Source organism: Xenopus laevis, chromosome 7L (assembly GCF_017654675.1).
Source record: "Xenopus laevis strain J_2021 chromosome 7L, Xenopus_laevis_v10.1, whole genome shotgun sequence".
NCBI lineage: Eukaryota > Metazoa > Chordata > Amphibia > Anura > Pipidae > Xenopus > Xenopus laevis.
In genome coordinates this window covers 94,236,532-94,254,657 of record NC_054383.1, presented here as the reverse complement: position 1 = coordinate 94,254,657, position 18,126 = coordinate 94,236,532, and the positions used below count along the sequence as shown (strand labels likewise).

Below are 18,126 nucleotides of genomic sequence, written 5' to 3'. Positions count from 1 at the left end.
AAGTCTTGTATTCAACAGGATTAAGTACAAGGTTTCCTTGCAGACCCTAACTTGCACATCTCAATGACTTTAAGGTTGGGCATGGAGCACTGGCCAAAGGTGGCCATACACAGGTCAGCAGGTCGGGCACGGGTCCTTCCGAATAGACCCGTGCAGGACTCTAGAGTGAGGCAAACCTCTTTTAGCTCCACCACAGGACACAAAACTGGGGTAATTTACAAACAAATTAGAGCTCACTTAGCAAATTGCCCATCTGTGATAAATCAGCTCAGACACCTGGATCTGCGAAACACTTTTATTTCTAGAAAAAAAATAAGACTAAAAACATACGACATCCTTAAGGCGTTTCACATGCTTGCAATTTTAAGGGTTTCTTTGCGACTGGTTTTGCCTTTGGGTTTCTCAAGAAGAACTCTAGTAAGCTTGAAGACAGGTGGAAGCGTATAACCCAAAAATGGAGGGACCGTCACGTCTTCAACCATGATGATAATGTATTCGCCTAAAAGAGAAGAGCGTGTTCATATTACGCAAATAGATGTATTAAATGTAATGTATTAAAATCTTATCTTGCAAAATGAACATGGTTCTATGTATAGAAAGGCACTGCTAATATTTTGATGTTATAATATGGATAAAAAAATCTCCATATTGTACATTGTTGTGCCTTCTGTCATTATGCTAATTAGATCCACACCCACCTTTCCCACCCCCAGACCATTATCATGACTCCATTTGTGCAGGTGCTCCATTTGCATTTTGATAAAGTGTTCTATTTTTTTTTATAAATTCTAATAAACGTGGAGCAACATAACACACATCTTTGGATACTCAGGAGGCCGGGTGTTATGGCAGCACTAATGTAATTCATTCATTGAGCACTATTACTATTGTAAGATGTGTTTGTATCATCTGTGTCATGTCAGCGCAGGCAGTTAATAGTGTTAAGTGTTCTCTTTAATACATGCCTGGAGTCCATAGGAAAATCAGCTTACAAGCACCTTGCTTCTTTTAGATAAACCATATCCCATTGATATTGTATTTATGGGGAAATATGATTTCTACTGGTACAAACTCACAGTGTGGGTCTTTGCAATCTATGTATTGTTACAATCAGTGTGTGTGAATGTGAGTGTATACAATGTACACTACTTTTGCTTCTCTTTTGTTACTTGTCTGGCATTAAAACTGACATCTGTTAGTTAGGAGACCTTGAGCCATAGTATAAATGACAGGAAGAGAAAAAAAAGGACAGAAATACAATATATAACAAAAACTGTATGTTGTCTTTCAAGTCAACAAATTAAGACTGAATGTTAGACTTGAGAAAGGCAAAGTAAAAAATAATACTCCCTGTAGAAATCTATTGCAAAGCTACTGTTAATACTACCTACAGCATAATATTCCTCATTATTATTTGAGGAGTATTTTTCTTCCTGTGAAATTTTGAATTGTGGAGCAGGTATTGATCCACAGAGCTAAATTATGCAAGTGATTATGCGGAATCACATGAGAATTTCATGAGAATTATTCACTTTTAGGAATATTCATGGTATGGAGCAATACTGATATGAACATAATTGATGGATGAATTCTACAGATTACTGATATATTTAAATATATTAATGAACATTTTATTTATGTTAATTATGTTTGTGGATTTCATGCACAGTTATTTATACCTTTGGTGATAATCTATAGCACGGATACAGGTATGGAATTCATTATCTGAAAACCCATTATCCAGAAAGCTCCAAACTATGGAAAGGTCTTCTCCCATAGACTCCATTTTATCCAAAAAATCCACATTTTTTAAAAGTGATTCCCTTTTTCTCTGTAATAATAAAACAGTAGCTTATACTTGATCCCAACTAAGATAAAATTAACCCTTATTGGAAGCAAAGCCAGTCTAATGGGTTTATTTAATTTTTACATGATTTTCTATCTATTTTTATTACCCGGACAACCCCAGGCCCTGAGCATTATTGACTACAGGTCCCATACCTGTATTTTTTTTTTTATAACCACCTGGTATGTAATGTGAAGTAGAGTCCTGCAGCTGGTTGGGTACCCGCGGGTTACCAGCAAAAAGAGAGGGCACCCTGCCGAATGAGGGGAGGAATTTCAGGTGCCGGTATAGCCGCGGGCCTGCGGGTTGTGGGGTCTCTTGTAAATTTCTTATCTTACGTAATATTGTCTATATTTTATTTACTCCTTTTAAAGTTTTACAAAACTTGTTTCTGTCCCTACCCACTTTTGATGACGTGACTTCCAGTTTGCAGCACCATCAGTTCCTGTTTGATGGTGGTCGGCGGGTTGTGGGTCAGGTTGCAGATAAGGCAGTTGCGGGTCCTGGTCATGTAGTGGATTAAAGTGGGTAAATATGCAGGTTGCGGTTCGGGTCACGGGGTTGGGTCCGGGTCTTAGAAATTGGTTCCGCACAGGACTCTAATGTGAAGTCTGTACGAATATTTTGGCATATTTTGCAAAAATACATCTCGTTATATTTGTAGTATTTGTTTCATGAGGCAAAGTGTTTTTATAGAGAAAAATTATAAACACGACAAAGCAGAGACGAAGAAACCTTGTGCAAAATGGCTACTTCTTAATGCCCCCGTAAAGCATGTTTGCATTCAGAGCAGTGTTTCCCCCAAGTACAGTACATTTAATAAGTACTGAATTAAAGCCAATGAGTAGAAAAGGGTGTGATAGTTCCCAAAGCCTGTAATTGGTGCACTCTTAAAGCAGTGGGATAAGTAATGAGAAAACAGATGTCCCCTGATATGGAAGCAAAATGCTAATCAAACACCTGTGATTAGAGGATCTAAAGAACTCTCTCTCTCTATTAATGCTAATCAGGAGCAATCACACTATATCAAGAGCAGAGCAAACAGGGTTCCATTATTAGCATACACAAGTCTCTAGTGCGGTCTGAATCTCTAGTGTTTATATTTTGCTTATTACTATTCAAAATGTTTTCAATTACCCAAATCAATTCACTCGAGCACAATAAGCACCAAGTTTGCAATGTTTTATGCAAATGTACATATGCCTTTCTGGGGAGGGGAGCGCAGGGCTGGGCAAGAGCTTGTGCTTATGTATAGCCTCAGGACTCCATTGCACATGCTGCATACTTGCACAGATTTGCTACTGGATTTCTTAACAAAGCATATATTTCATACCTAAATAAAAAAGTTTATTAATTCAAATTCACACCCAAGGTTTGACCTTATTTTCTCTTTTTATTAACTATTTTTAAAGTGTTTTGTAATTGTGAAGCATAATGAATAATAAACACACAGGTACAGGACCGCTACCCAAAATGCTCAGGATCTGGGGGTTTCTGGATAAGAGATCTTTCTGTAATTTGGGTCTCCATGCATTAAGTCTAAAAACTAAAAATCATTTCAGCATTAAACCAAATATGATTATTTTGCTTCCAATAACGATTAATTATATTTTAGTTGGGATCAAGTAGAATGTACTGTTTTATTATTACAGAGAAAAAGGTAATAATATTTAGAAATTTAAATTATTGGATTAAAATCGAGTCTTGGGGGTATATTTATCAAAGAGTGAAGTTAAAAGTGAAGTTCCGCCACTAGAGTGAAATTCTGCCACTTCCCATTCATTTCTATGGGGTTTTTAAAGGTGTATTTATCAAAGGGTGAATAAATACGCCTTTCAAAATTCCATACAAATGAATGGAGAGCTGCGGACTTTCACTCTAGTGGCGGAACTTCACTCTTTGATAAATTTACCCCTATGGGAGATGGCCATCCCAAAATTCAGAGCTTTCTGAATGATAGATCCCACATCTGTATAACAAAACTATGCTCTTGTCATTATCCTACCTGCAAACACTCACTCACCAATTCACTCTCAAGAGAAGTAAAATATGGCATTGCTTGACTTTCACATTTTGTTGTTGGATATATAAATTCATACTTTCTAACTCAGAGTAATAATTGTATTCATATTTCCATAAATGTCCTTGCTGCTTCTAATACTGGCTGCTGATCTCCACAGTTTTGAATTAAGTCAAAAAAAAGGAACATTTCTGAGTTGCCACACAATCCCGTTCTAGATTCTGTGCAAAAACAGGGTCTGAGTACCCTTAGTCCAGTCTACAAAATCAGTCTGGATACACCCCAAAAGTACAAAGTAAGTTCTAGAGAATCTTTGTACAAGGAACACTAGAATGTCTTTCAGACGTAAACATATTTGTATATAAAGGCTTTTGAATTGTCAGTGGGGCTGGCACTTTAACAGAACAACCTTCTGGAATATTGCAACAGGTGTACAAATGAAAGCTTTCAACAGATAAAGGATTTTCTAATCATTTCTAACATTATTGTCCTTGCTATGTAATGGAATCTTGCTCAGTCTAATTGTGGATGACTTGGACAGCATTATCTTGATAACAGTGAAATGGGCAATCTGGCTGTTGCACTGTAACCAAAGAGAACAAAGATGTTTTGTTAGTAAGTGAATAAAAGAGGGGCCAGATATATCTTAGAAATAGAAAACATGTTTTAAACCTCACCGACACTGCTAAAGATGAAGAGTTTCCATATGTATCATGTCTAGAATGAGAGCATTCCAAGTCTGGGGATTATTTGACCGTCTGTTATTCATTTTGGAATGGAAAACAGACAATATTTTAGCAGTTCAGGGCATTCTTTAAAGGAAATAAAGTCAGAAAAGACCCCCTTCTCAGTTTCATATTTTAATGACAGCAAGAGAGTTAGATGTCAGAACAATTGCTGAAACATAGCACAAATCCCACACTGCTGTATAAAGCTTAGTATATTTGTTATTCAGCATTGTAGCCAATGAGCTCACAAAGGAGTTTTAGATTGTGCTGCTGCAAACATTGACCTGAAACTATAAGACTTTACAAGAAGAGATTTAGAGGGAAAAAATGGAAAAAACTTTTTGTTAGTGTAGAACTAATGCAGAAGTTTAGGAAGGGCGACTTTATACATCTAGTAGGTTGAGCATCCCATAATGAAAATGATCATGCCTCTTGCATAATATACTAAGATTCCTTATTTGACAAAGGAACCACCCAACCTGAGCAACCAATAGTCGGTGGATAATAAAAAGGACACATTATTTACTAAACTCCAAATGCAAAAATCACAAAAAGTGATGAAAAAGTCCAAATCTGAAAATCTATTGAGGTTGCACATAAGTCAATGGGAGAAGTCCAAATGATTTTTGATGTGTGCTGGGTTTTTGTGTAATACCCCAACGTTTTCTGAGTTTTCAGGTGAAAATTCCAGAAAAATCGAGAAATTCGTGAAAATCGGATGAAAAAATCCCACAAAGCAAATTTTCGGGAAAATGTAATAATAAATAAGTGTAAAAAAACCTGAACGGATTTGATCAGAGTTTGTAGCAGAAAATATTGAGATAAATTCGGACTTTGGAATTGGCATTGGAAATCAAGACCTCAGCATGGAAATGTGGGAGCCTGAATAAATGTCTTTTATTAATAACAAAAGCATTTAAATGTCACGCATTTCACAGTGATTTGCGTACATGATATGAACCAAAATTGCTTTGTACAATTTCTCAATAATGTTTCTCCATTATGTTTCAGCCGCATGGGGGCAAGTTGTATGTTGTATGACAAAATGAAAAATAATAATAAAAATAAATCATTATGTGACTACTCATGGGTACCCAATTACTAGAGATGCACCGAATCCAGGATTCGGTTCAGGATTCGGCCTTTTTCAGCAGGATTCGGATTCGGTCGAATCCTTCTGCCCGGCCGAACCAAATCCGAATTTGCATATGCAAATTATGGGTGGGGAGGGAAATTGCGTGACTTTTTATCACAAAACAAGGAAGTAAAAAAATGTTTTCCCCTTCCCACCCCTAATTTGCATATGCAATTTAGGATTCGGATGCGGTATTCGGTCGAATCTTTCGCGAAGGATTCGGGGGTTCGGCCGAATACAAAATAGTGCATCCCTACCCATTAGGGAATAAAATGTGACTATGCTGTGCAATATTGTACATTCCATCAGCTATTTCCATCAAGAGAACTGTAGAATGTGATCATGTAATTTCATCAACAGAGCATCATGCTATAACAGTGCCAGGGGTACCAAGGCTTTAAAACACAAACTGGACTGGAGATTCTACTCCCTTTCCACTGGAGTCAATCACATTGTAGGCAGAAGCCCTGCTGGTTAGACGAGGGCCAATCAATTATCTCCTGATACCTGCCAGTTTATTTTAATAAAGCATCACCATAAAGACACCTAACCTGCATACATGGCAACCCAGAAATATGTTCTGGGTTGCAAAATGTATAAATATATATATATATATATATATATATATATATATATATATATATATATATATATATATATATATATATATATATATATATATATATATTTATTATAACTCATCTGGTAGTACAATGACATTGAGAAAATTTCTTAGGTTATTATCAGTGACATTTACTCTATAGGAAGTATGGGGCTATGGGGTTATGTAGCAATAATGCCTTAAAAGTACTTTCATTGACATATAATATTCAATTCCATAAACTCATGGTCAAAAAACCCCTGTTAATTCCACCAGAATGTTTGTCAATTTATAAACCTCCTCCCCAAAAATGGGGATAGTATGCATTAGCTCAGGGTAATAAAATCCATGAATATTTACTGTACAAGTAACCCGACCTTTTGTTTGAATAATGAACAGACGCATAGCACATTATGCATCATTCTTCCTCCCTTCATTCTACCTCTGTTATTGTTCTCCCCCAGATACTACTGTAGAAAATATATTTTTTAATCATTTATGTAGCAATACTATAATACATAAATGCAATAGCTTTGTATGGTTGATTACTATGGTGGCTTTGGCTTTTTTTTAAGGGGAACTGAGCAGTAAATGTACAGAAATTACCTGGTCGTACAAGGTTGCTGTCCTGTAACTGATTCTCTTTTTTGACTTTGCGCTCCTTCATTATTGTTTCTGATCTGCAAAATGACATATAATATATGTAACTTAGGATATGCACAAAATCTGCAGCATTATTTAAACATCATGTTAAACAGCAACATATTCTGTATTAAAACATTAGCCATAATAATGAAATGCCTGGTTCTTATTCATTTAGCTCTTCATAAAGAGCCCTCAAAATTATGATCAAGGAAAACTAACTAATATATTAGTTCTACTCATAATTCTCTCAATGTTATTGTGATGGTGGTATCTTAAAGGCAGGTATTGTTAGTAGAGCTGGAATTAGTTAGAAGGCAATTTAAGCATTTAAAATTTGGACGCAAGGTGGTTCCTGACACTGCCATGGCATAAGAGTGGTCCATGGGCATTTACTTGCACCTACTAGAATACATACTACTGCACCTAAACTACTGTAAAAATGAGGTGCAGCAGGCCCTTGTACATACCATCCTTCCTAAGAACAGGTATTAAGAACAGGGCTCCCCTGTGTATGAGATCAGATCTGAAATATTCACTCATTTGCAGATAAAGGTGCAACTGGCACAGGGATACAGAGCGCAAGCTCAATGTCATGTTCTGTAACCCAACTAACAACAAGGTTCCGGTCACAGCTCACGCTTCTGCCTATAACAGCTGCCTTTCACGTCAGGAGGAGCCCTTCGTTACTCAGATGCCACCAGGTCTTAAAGTGAGAGAACCAAGATGAGGGTTCTGGGCAGGCAAGGGAACCAGAGTGGGTCAAAGGAGGAACGGGGAACAAGTAAGCGTAGTCGTAAAACAGGCCAGGGTCAAAGCCAATCGATCAGTGCAGTACAGAATCAGAGTCCTGAAGGGTAGTCAGTAAACAGGCAATGGTCCGTTCAAGCAGCAGACAGGCCTGGTCAAGGACAGGCAAGGGTCAAGGAACAGTAAATCAACCAAGAATCGCACCCAGGAACTCTCTACAACAGACCTACATTGGGCAAGTAAAAAATGGACAAGGCACCTTTAAATATTTTAATTTTGTGGCAAGCTCGAGGATGTCACAGACAAGGAAGGTGGGCATCCCCTTGAGGAAATCGGCAGGTGTCCCCCGTTGTTGTTTTGCAGCATACCTTTACATTGCTCCAAAGGTCTGAGTGAGCTAGCAATGTGTGCAGGACCCCATATTATTTTTCTTCAAACCATTCATTATAATAAATTGCAAAGTGCAATAAAAACCAAGGCTTTAAAGACATAAATTCTGCAGTGGACATAAATTTGATTTCAAACTGGCTTTAGTGTACCATGAATGATAAAGCAGCTCTATAAAAGATCGATATTCCAGTATCTTGTAAAAAGTATTTTGCTATAGTCAATAGTTCCTTCAGCAAATGCACCTACCCCTTCATGAATGGGCCAGTCCATTCTCATGTACAGCCCTGTTCATAATTTATAATAACCTTCAGTATTTCACAAAATAATCTGCTATTTCAAAATCTATTGGGAATGGTATAGTCTTTGTTCAGCTAGCTTTGAAGATGTGTATTTTATATATTGTTTCAGCCAATGTATGCCGTCATCAGCAGTCTAAAGTGCATATACAGTAGTAGTATATACAGTATACTAGTCACTTATGCTGCTTTTTAATTCATTTTTTTAATTGTCACTAATGTTATATTCTGGTGGAAAGGTGCAAGTTCTAAATTACTGTATACAGACGTCAAGAGGCCTGTCCAATCTTAGGATATACTGTATATCGTACTATCAATGAACCCTCCATCACTACTTCATACCTAGAAAGTCTACCTTGCATAGGCCTTTGGCTCAACTCTACACCAGACCAAAGTTTATTTTAAAGTATAACTCAACTGTAATCTTCTTTCTCAGACAGAAAGGTTGAATAATGCACTCTCTATGCAGTATGGAAACGTGCACATTAGGATTTACAAGCACCTCTACCATCACATGCTTGGAAACTAGGTTAAGAAAAGGTAAAAAAAATACCATATTTAATATAGTATTAGATGAACACAGTGAGTGCCTTTATTCCATGACTTTACCACTCTCCTTAAAAGCAATTCCGTTTTACAACAGTCTGGCTAAAATGGCTCCATATGTGAAAATGTATTGAAATGCATTGATCCCACTATAACCTATAAAAAAGCTTAAAAAATGCGTTTATATGAAAAAAGGTATCTAACGTTGCAGGAGAAAAAGGTCTGAACTGTATACTTTGTAGTCATTTCGTAAGCTAAGGATTTCATAAAAGCCTATTGTGTAAATACTCTAAATGACCCTTGATAAGTCATGTCTGGGTAATGAGCAACAAACATAAGCAAAAAAAATGTGGTCAAAAACAATGTACAGGAAATCAAACAACTCCAAGCAGTAGTAAATAAACTGCAACAAAATTTGGTTGGTGTTGTAAATAAGAGGAGATTTGAACCTTATTGTAAAGTCACATAGGTTGATATTACTGTTTTTAATAAAAAAAAATGTAGAGGTTTTTGAAACCACTATTAAACTCATTTTCTCTAAAACCATGAATGCTATGAAGGTTATTAAAAGATCCAAATATAAAAAGTACGAACGGAAAAAATCACTTAAAGGACTTGTAAAGCCTACATTTACCCACCATGCATCTCCCCCACCCAAGCTACATCATTTGTACTGTGTATACCCCCTCCATTAGCCAGCGCCATCATATTTTCCTAACAAATAGCAGCTTTCAACGGCCATTTTCCCTCTGACACATCATCAGTAACACTGATGTGCAAATAAGACATGTATGCTGTAAAGTACATGCAATGCTGAATGCAGGTTTACACAGGCACAACATAATTTGATAAAAATAGAAAAATAGGATCAAACAGCTAGAGTTTCTATGGGAACCAACAATGCTATTTCTTCATTGGCTGTTAGACTGGAGGGAATGTTTAGTAATCTGAGATGAGAAGAACTGAGCATGCTCATTAGCCAACAGCCAAAGCAAATTCCTAAGGGAGGGGGCAGAGTGGGTTAGAGGAGGAGAAGGATTTCTAAGTGATTAAGGGGATGCTGCAACCTTACTGCTAACTTTTTAGCAGTTTTCCAAAGATTTCAAAGAGGCTGTTAACTGATTAAACTGAGGAGATGTGAAAACATCAAACCCCTCTAAAAATGTGAGTTTTTCGGACAATTACTAGCAAAAACAATATATGATTTATGAAAAAATAGAAATCGAATATTAGTAAATCGGCCCCTTAGAGTATTAAGTAGGCATCATTTACTGTTAGAAATATAAAAATCAAAGACATTACTAAGCACATGGTGAACTATGGCTTGAAACATTACTGCGGAACGTTACTAGAACACAATCTGATCATATTGCTAAACTACAAGTCCCAATGGATGTCTGAAGAAGGGTTTGGGGAGTTGTCAAGTTAATATACAGTTTCAGAGTAGGAAGAGATTTAAAATTAAATGCATTAATATGCTGACGTTAGGACACACAGAGACAAATACAGTATATGCCACTTCCAAAAAAGAAGTCTTCCCACAAGATGAAAAAGATTCTATTTTCCATCACATCTTTAGTCAAATTCATATCAAACAATGGCAATGCTTGAGGCTAAGAGGGGTAAAGGTGAACTGAACATGATTTTAATCACTTAGACCAATATGTATTTGTTCTAAGGAGCAGGTATTGTCTTATTAATGGCCCATCACTATAACACAGTTCAGAATGAAAAATGAAGTGAAAAAAAAAATAAATAAAAACTACCTCATTTTAAATGGGGAAAAAAGGCCCCGGATATATCCCAGGAGCCATGTTAAAGATTCAGAAGTCAGAGCTGGGAGGGGGAATCGAGATGAATAATTTAGCTCTAAGAATAACTAAAACCTGTCAGTCTGCCAGCTTTAAGGGAAATAAAAGGGTTTACAAGAATCCTAAGAGTTTTTACAGAACCCCCAGGGCTTTGGAAAATAAATCCAGAACAAGAAAAGAGTTCAAAAGTATTGTGCGCAAGTAGATTCTAAAGATGCTGATTAAGATGCCAGTACAATGAAACATACATTAGCACAAAATGATGCCGTTTCTTCAACGTTTATTTTCAATATGTATCGCTAATTTTCTGGTGCACAAAAGGTACATTTGGTTACCTGATTTTTCTTTCAAAGACAAATACTTTATTCTTCCATCTCGCTACATACTGTTGCATCTTAATGCTTTTACTGGCAAATTACATATACCTGTGCAGAGTCTGATTAGTAATAGTTAGTAATTACAGTACTCTGCTTTTAACCTTTCCTAGTTTTCTCTTCAGTTGAACAACAACTTGTCCCCATATCTCATTAGGTTGCATTAACCCATAGCCATCCCTTTTCTTTTGTTGTAGTTACCACTATCTTTGCATTGACTATAAAATGAGATATAATTGGAAGAGACCCATGCTTATTAATCTACTTAAATTGGAGTGATGCCTTATTGGATTTATATTATTACCACTGGATTCATTAGGAGCCCCATCCAGCACAATTAAATGTAAAAGTTAATGCCTGTGCATGGCCCAGAAGATGATGCCCTTTACCCCACCACAGATGCCAGTGAGCACAGAACTCAAACTACTTTGGCATTTGGCCATTTTATGTCTCATGGGAGATGGTTATTTGCACCAAATCTGGGATTAAGGAAAGATGTAGCAGAGAGAGAGGATATAGGAGGCTCATGATCTGTAGCAAAATGGAGGCTTGTGCAAATGCCACGATGGTGAAGGAGAAATTATGTTTATTTGAAGGGTTAAAAGTTGGGGGTTAGACAGTGGAAACTATGTAATCACACTGACCCTTTCTTAAATGGAAATTCCGACTCCGACTCATGGGAGATTGTCATTTGCTCCAAATCTGGGATTAAGGAAAGATGTAGTAGAGAGAGAGAGAGAGAACATAGGAGGCTCATGAGGCTTGTGCAAATGCCACGATGGTGCAGGAGAAATTATGTTTATTTGAAGGGTTAAAAGATGGGGATTAGACAGTGGAAACTATGTAATCACACTGACCCATTCTTAAAGGGGAGCGTCGACTTCCAAAGCAAAATTTCATAAAGAGGCCCACATAACACAGAAACCCCTAATATAACCAGCACAGTTACCTGTTTCTTCAGAAAGTATGAATAAATGCAATTGTCTATGTTGCAATCCAGCTGGTCAACAGTTCTTCTCTTTCTGCATCATTTGAAATCCGGGCAGGGAAGGAAGGACTAAACACCGATGTTACAAATCTTCTCAACAACTTACAGACAGCATGCAGGAACTACATAACCCACAATGCATTGCACTATGATGTTCCATTCCTTATTGAAATCACATGTGCAGGGAATTGTGGGGTTTGGAGGATGCAGTATAAGGACAGTTGGCTGTTGATACAAAGTAACAGTATTCAGCCAGCTCAGCAAAGTAGTCAGACAGATCAGCAGAAGAGCAGGGGGCTAGGCTAAGAGAACTGTTAGAAACCATTTAAAATCATGAAAAGTCTGCATATTTTTGAATTGATGTATATTGCAAAGTTGCTTAAAATTATGTCTAGTTTTCAAAAAAACTTGTTATGTTTTTGTGGCATTCTCCTTTAAGTGTTTCTGGCATTTATGTGCATACAATTTAGAAATAAATGCTATTCAACCATACTTCAAACTAAATAATACAGTATAGGCAACCAAAATAAACTCTGTTGGCTGTTGAAGACAATCAAAGTGTTTCATGGAAACAAACTGTAATTATTAACTTTATGAGAAATGCAATTAATCATTTCTAATTATTTATTTAAAGACACTTAATATTTTAACAGCTGGACCTTTCTATGTGAAAGAATTAACCTCTTATCAAAAATAACTTTATTTTATTACAGTACCATCACCTTTTGTGGGTCAAACACATATGGAGTGTGGTTCCTAAGAAAGGATAAGCATGGCAGACTAGAAATTCATTCTCTGTTATAAATTTACATTGCAGTTAAGGCAGTTTTAGGTCTGAAATATCATATACATTGCCCTCCTTAGTTAGAGAAGTTCCGAACCATATGCATTCAAAATAGCTACCAATGTCCCACATTAAGGGGCCCACTTACTTAGTTCGAGTGAAGGAATAGAGGAAAAAAAGTTTGAATTTCGCATGGTCGAATATGGCTACTTTGACCATCGAATGGGCTACTTCGACCTTCGACTACGACCTTCGACTTTGAATCGAACGATTCGAACTATAAATCGTTCGACTATTCAACCATTTGATAGTCGAAGTACTGTCTCTTTAAAAAAATCTTCGACACCAGTTCGCCACCTAAAACCTACCGAGGCCAATGTTAGCCTATGGGGAAGGTCCCTAACAATTTCCTGATCGAAGGAATATCCTTCGATCGATGGATTAAAAATGGATTAAAATCCTTCGAATCGTTGGATTCAAAGGATTTAATCGATCGAACGATTATTCCTTCGATCGTTCGATCATAGGAATATCGAAGTCGAAGGATTTTACTTCAATAGTCGAATATCGAGGGTTAATTAACCCTCGATATTCGACCCTAGGTAAATGTGCCCCTAAAAGATATCAGTTTATTATACAGTTTTTAGATACGTTATTATACATTTTCATACCCAAAATGCTTTCAATAATAATGCAATGTTGGCAAGGTATGTACAGTATAGTGCACATGGCACTGTTTGAGCCAAGTGCATCTATTAGACCTACTTCATCTGTACAGATACATAGATAGAGGCTAGACAGATGGATGGATAGACAGATAGATAGATAGATAGATAGATAGATAGATAGATAGATAGATAGATCATTTTCTGAACAAACAGATGTCTGCCCTTGAAAAAGCTGCAAACTCAATTTTCCCATTATTTCTGAGACAAATGCCTTTGTACTTTTCATGCAAAGAAACTGAATCCTTTGGGCTTTCATCCTTTGGCTTATACCCTTCCATAGTGATATGATTCCTTTGGGGAATTTAACTGATGTAATCATCATTACAGCTAGCTTTATGAAGGACATGCCACATGCTGAGACATTTCTTTTGCACCTCGAGAAACATTATTCTCATATTTAAATGACAATTCAGCATTTTTCTAAAATCCGAACTTTTTATAGACATGGAATGAAAGGTAATATGTATGACCGCTTTTTGTTGCCAGAGAGAAGGTGAAATGATAAAAAGCAGAAGTTTTTGACATATATTTCGGGGTGTACGGGTTATAGTGTGAGCACTGTCTGCATATGACTAATATATTTGTAGACGCTAAGAAGTTATGCCAGTAGAACTGACGGTGTTACTATGCTGACTGATCTATTGTAAATGCATTGTTCTATCCAAAAATAAGGGTCAATAACTATGTGACCCCAATGGATATAATATACAATGTGAATGATTATGAACTCACTTGGGTATAAGTTATCATCATAATAATTTTTAGTAATATAGTTACACAGCTCTTGATAAACAACTTGCAGAATCATAGTTAATAAAAGGAAATATTTTCCTGTATTATCACCATACTCGGGAGAGTCTTTGAGACAGAAGAAGACATAAAAATCCTGTAGCTGAGGTTATAGAAGAAGGGAAAAAAGTGCCAAAAGTCTACTATAGGCATGGCTCCAATAAGGAATCATGGAGCCCCTTACTACGTGGCAAGTTGGGCCCTACAACTGGCAGACAGGTTAAAAAAGTTAAAAGGTTGAACTTGATGGACGTGTGTCTTTTTTCAACCTAACTCACTATGTTAATATGTTACAAGGCGCAAATACAGTAAATAGCCACATAGGATAGACCCACCAAGAGGGCATTTTTGATCGAAAAGACTGTTTATTTAATAACATTTGCCCTCATTGAATATTTATGGGTTTGTGTATATGTTTCACATTTGGTCATGTCTGATATACATTTCCAAATTTATGCAAACACTTGCAGCGCACCACAGTCTAGTAACACTGAAGCCAAACTGACTTGAGGTTTTTTGGCTACATCTAGTCTGTTCATTGAATGGCTGGTTCCAGGTATCTGATGTAGAAAAGTGGAATGTGTTTTATAGCACATACACCAAACAGTTATGGTGGGAAGTCTAAAATTAATCACATTTTGCTATTCATGTTGGTTTAAATTGTATTTAAATTCTCCCTACACGGAGTTGTAAAAGCTCTGTATAAATGCAAATTATATATTGATTTATTGATCCCAGGTTGAGAACGGAAAAAGAGAATAGGCAGTTAAACAATACTTTACATGGAAGTATTGTGCCAACTGATTTATTTGGCTTTTGCCGCCTTGCAGGTTTAATTAAAACAAGAAATAAATGGAGAGATAAAAAGAAACCAAGTGGAAAGTTTGGGATTTAATATGCAGAATTCCCATTTTATAGCAGGAGACTTTAAATATACTGAAATTGTGCATGGTGCCTATTATTGGGTGTCAAGCATTGTTACAAGATGCCATCTTTATGACATTAAAACCCCATTAGCATTGCCTGTCTTTATGTTATTTTATCTCCATAATGAGTAACTGTTAGATACAATGCAAGTGAGACAATTTAGTCTGTCATATATAAATATGGTGCAACATCTTTAGATGATTGGTCTAAACTAACTGTTCTGTGCTTTTCCAGATTCTAAATACACACACAGAGGGGGGCATTCATCAAAATTCGGATTTGTGTGGTTTTAGAGTTTTTTGCAACCACGAAAAAACTAAAACCATGAATGTCAAGTAATATATTAAAGGTCTTAATATGAAAATCATAAATAAATAATAAAGAGTCTGAACAAGAATACAAAAACCTCAAAATCCTCATTTTGATCAGAATTTTCAGGGATTACAAGCGTTAAGGAAATCCCATTTGTTGTCTAAATAACCTCAGCAGCTTTTAGCTGGCACAGTTTTGTATTAGTGTTTTTTGTGTTTTTTACCCTTAATAAATTACACGTTTTTATGGTTTAACGTAATTAGTATAATCATCAATCTTTAGTTCTAAAAATACGATTTGTGAAAAAAATGAATGTTAATAAATCAGCCCTATAGTCACAACACATAATTTTTTATCTGAGCAGATTCCACCCTGTGTGCATAAGTGACTGAGGTCACAAGGATGGTCATTTATTAATTGCAAAGTGGCAAAATTAGCTAAAACTTTCAGATTTTTAATACTTCTTAAAGGGATTCTGTCGTGATTTTTATGCTGCAGTTTTTATTTCTAAATTATTTATGTTTACACTGCAACTAATAATTCATTCTACCATACGAAATTGTATTCCTGAACCAATAAGTGTATTTTTTTAGCTGTAACATTGGTGTCAGCCATCTCAGGCCATTTTGCATGATCTTGTGCTTTTGGAAAGAGTCAGCACTTCATGGTGGAACTGCTTTCAGATAAGCTATTATTTCTGCAACTCAATGTAACTGAAGTAGTCACAGTGGGACTTAGATTTTTACTATTAAGGGCCATTCTCATATCTAGCAGGGTGCTGTTATATTGTTTGAATATTTGGTGGCAAATAAAAGGGGATACTCCCCGACTGCAACAATCTGTGTGTGCGGATCCGTTTCTTCAAAAATACACGTTGTTTGGGTGGCCCGGCCGGGTCAACGGAAGGACGCACCACTACTGCAGGATTGGTGAATTGGAGGTGTGCGGTAGGAATCTAAAATCATTGCTGTTATATTGTTACATTTTGGACATAAACATACTACTGGTATGAGATCTGTTATCTGGAAACTTGTTTTCCAGAAATCATTGAATTATGGGAAGGCCATATGCCATAGGCTCCATTTTGATCAAGTAATTAACATTTTTAAAAATTATTTCATTTTACTCTGTAATAATAAAATAGTACATTGTGCTTTATTCCAGCTAAGATATAATTGATCCTTTTGGGTTTATTTGACCTTAAATCATGTTTAGTATAATCAAGGTCTAGAGATCCAAATTATAGAAAGACCCCTATCTGGAAAACCCCATGTCCATAGTATTACCTGTACTCACATACACATGTTTTTTGACAATACTAACATATACTTATATATGATATGGAGGAAAATATTTTTCCTTTTAGAAGTAGAAATAGGGAGTGTTTAATGTAATTTTTGGTAAATTTTCTGGCAACATTACTCAACCCCCTGTGTCTTATGTATATCATGTCTGATCTCAATAGCAACAGAAGGTGTTATAAGGAGCTTTTATAAAAAGCACAATCCCATATACTAAACTCAACTACACTTTGGGAGTTTCTGATCATCATGAAGTATGGTGAAGAACTGTCTAAGACTTTTTGTAGGGCGGTTATCCAATACTGGGCCATATTCAGTTCAGTGAGAAAAACTTATCTCATGGTTTATCACATGAAAAGTCATGGATGAGATTTAATTTCAGGAGAAAAAACTTTTCTCCTAATTTATTTCCAGTTTTTTCCACATAGACATAGTTTTCACATGATAAACAGTGAGATAAGTTTTTCTGAATCAAATTGCATCTCAAATTGAATCTCAGCCATGACTTTTCACATATTAACCTTTTTCTCACTGAATTGAATCTGGCCGTATGTGTTTTTGGGGACACATGAAAAATCTGAGTTTGAGGATGCAGAATATATTCAATAAAGCTGTCATACATGGAGCTTAACAGCAACTTAGGAACAATAAATATCCCCTAGCCATCCACATGTGACCCAATGGACTTCTATTACACAGCCCCTATCTTGGCAATGTGCTAATAGGATATACTGGATACAGTATAGATGTACATTTTGGAATAATAACTGCAAATTACATTTTCATTAAAATAAAAGAGGACAAATGGTACGATTACTTCCCATCAGACAGATACATAATGCAGATCAGGATGAAATGCTTGAAAAGCAACAGCCCTGCAATATATTGTTCTGAAAACTCATTTTAGAGGTGTAATTTTGGCTGCTCTGATGTGTAAAACGTTCTGCACACAATGTCACACTCTGCAAAGGATCTGCTATGTGGTTTTTGCAGGGTCACAAAACAGATATCAGTTTGTGTGCAAGCTCTGATAATTGAAATATGGCTCATGCTCCTTGCAAAGGAAACAGAGTTTTTCCTTCTCTTTTTTCTGGTATATTATTTTAGGAAATACCTAGAAATGAAAGAGTGAGAAAAAATGTGCCCTTTATCAAGTCT

At 36.2% G+C, this 18,126-nt stretch overlaps 1 protein-coding gene across 2 annotated transcripts in view; it reads right to left on the bottom strand.

The window, feature by feature from the left end:
- Positions 1-281: 281 nt before the first annotated feature.
- The window catches only part of morn1.L (MORN repeat containing 1 L homeolog), a 192,628-nt gene continuing 174,783 nt past the window's right edge, over positions 282-18,126 (bottom strand). For both annotated transcript variants that reach the window (XM_018226002.2, XM_041569349.1), the window contains exons 13-14: positions 6,937-7,010; positions 282-499 (exon numbers count right to left, since the gene is read on the bottom strand). In XM_018226002.2, the coding sequence (XP_018081491.1) occupies positions 348-499; positions 6,937-7,010 (226 nt within the window). In that variant the 3' untranslated portion in view covers positions 282-347. The remainder of the gene's footprint in view (positions 500-6,936; positions 7,011-18,126) is intronic.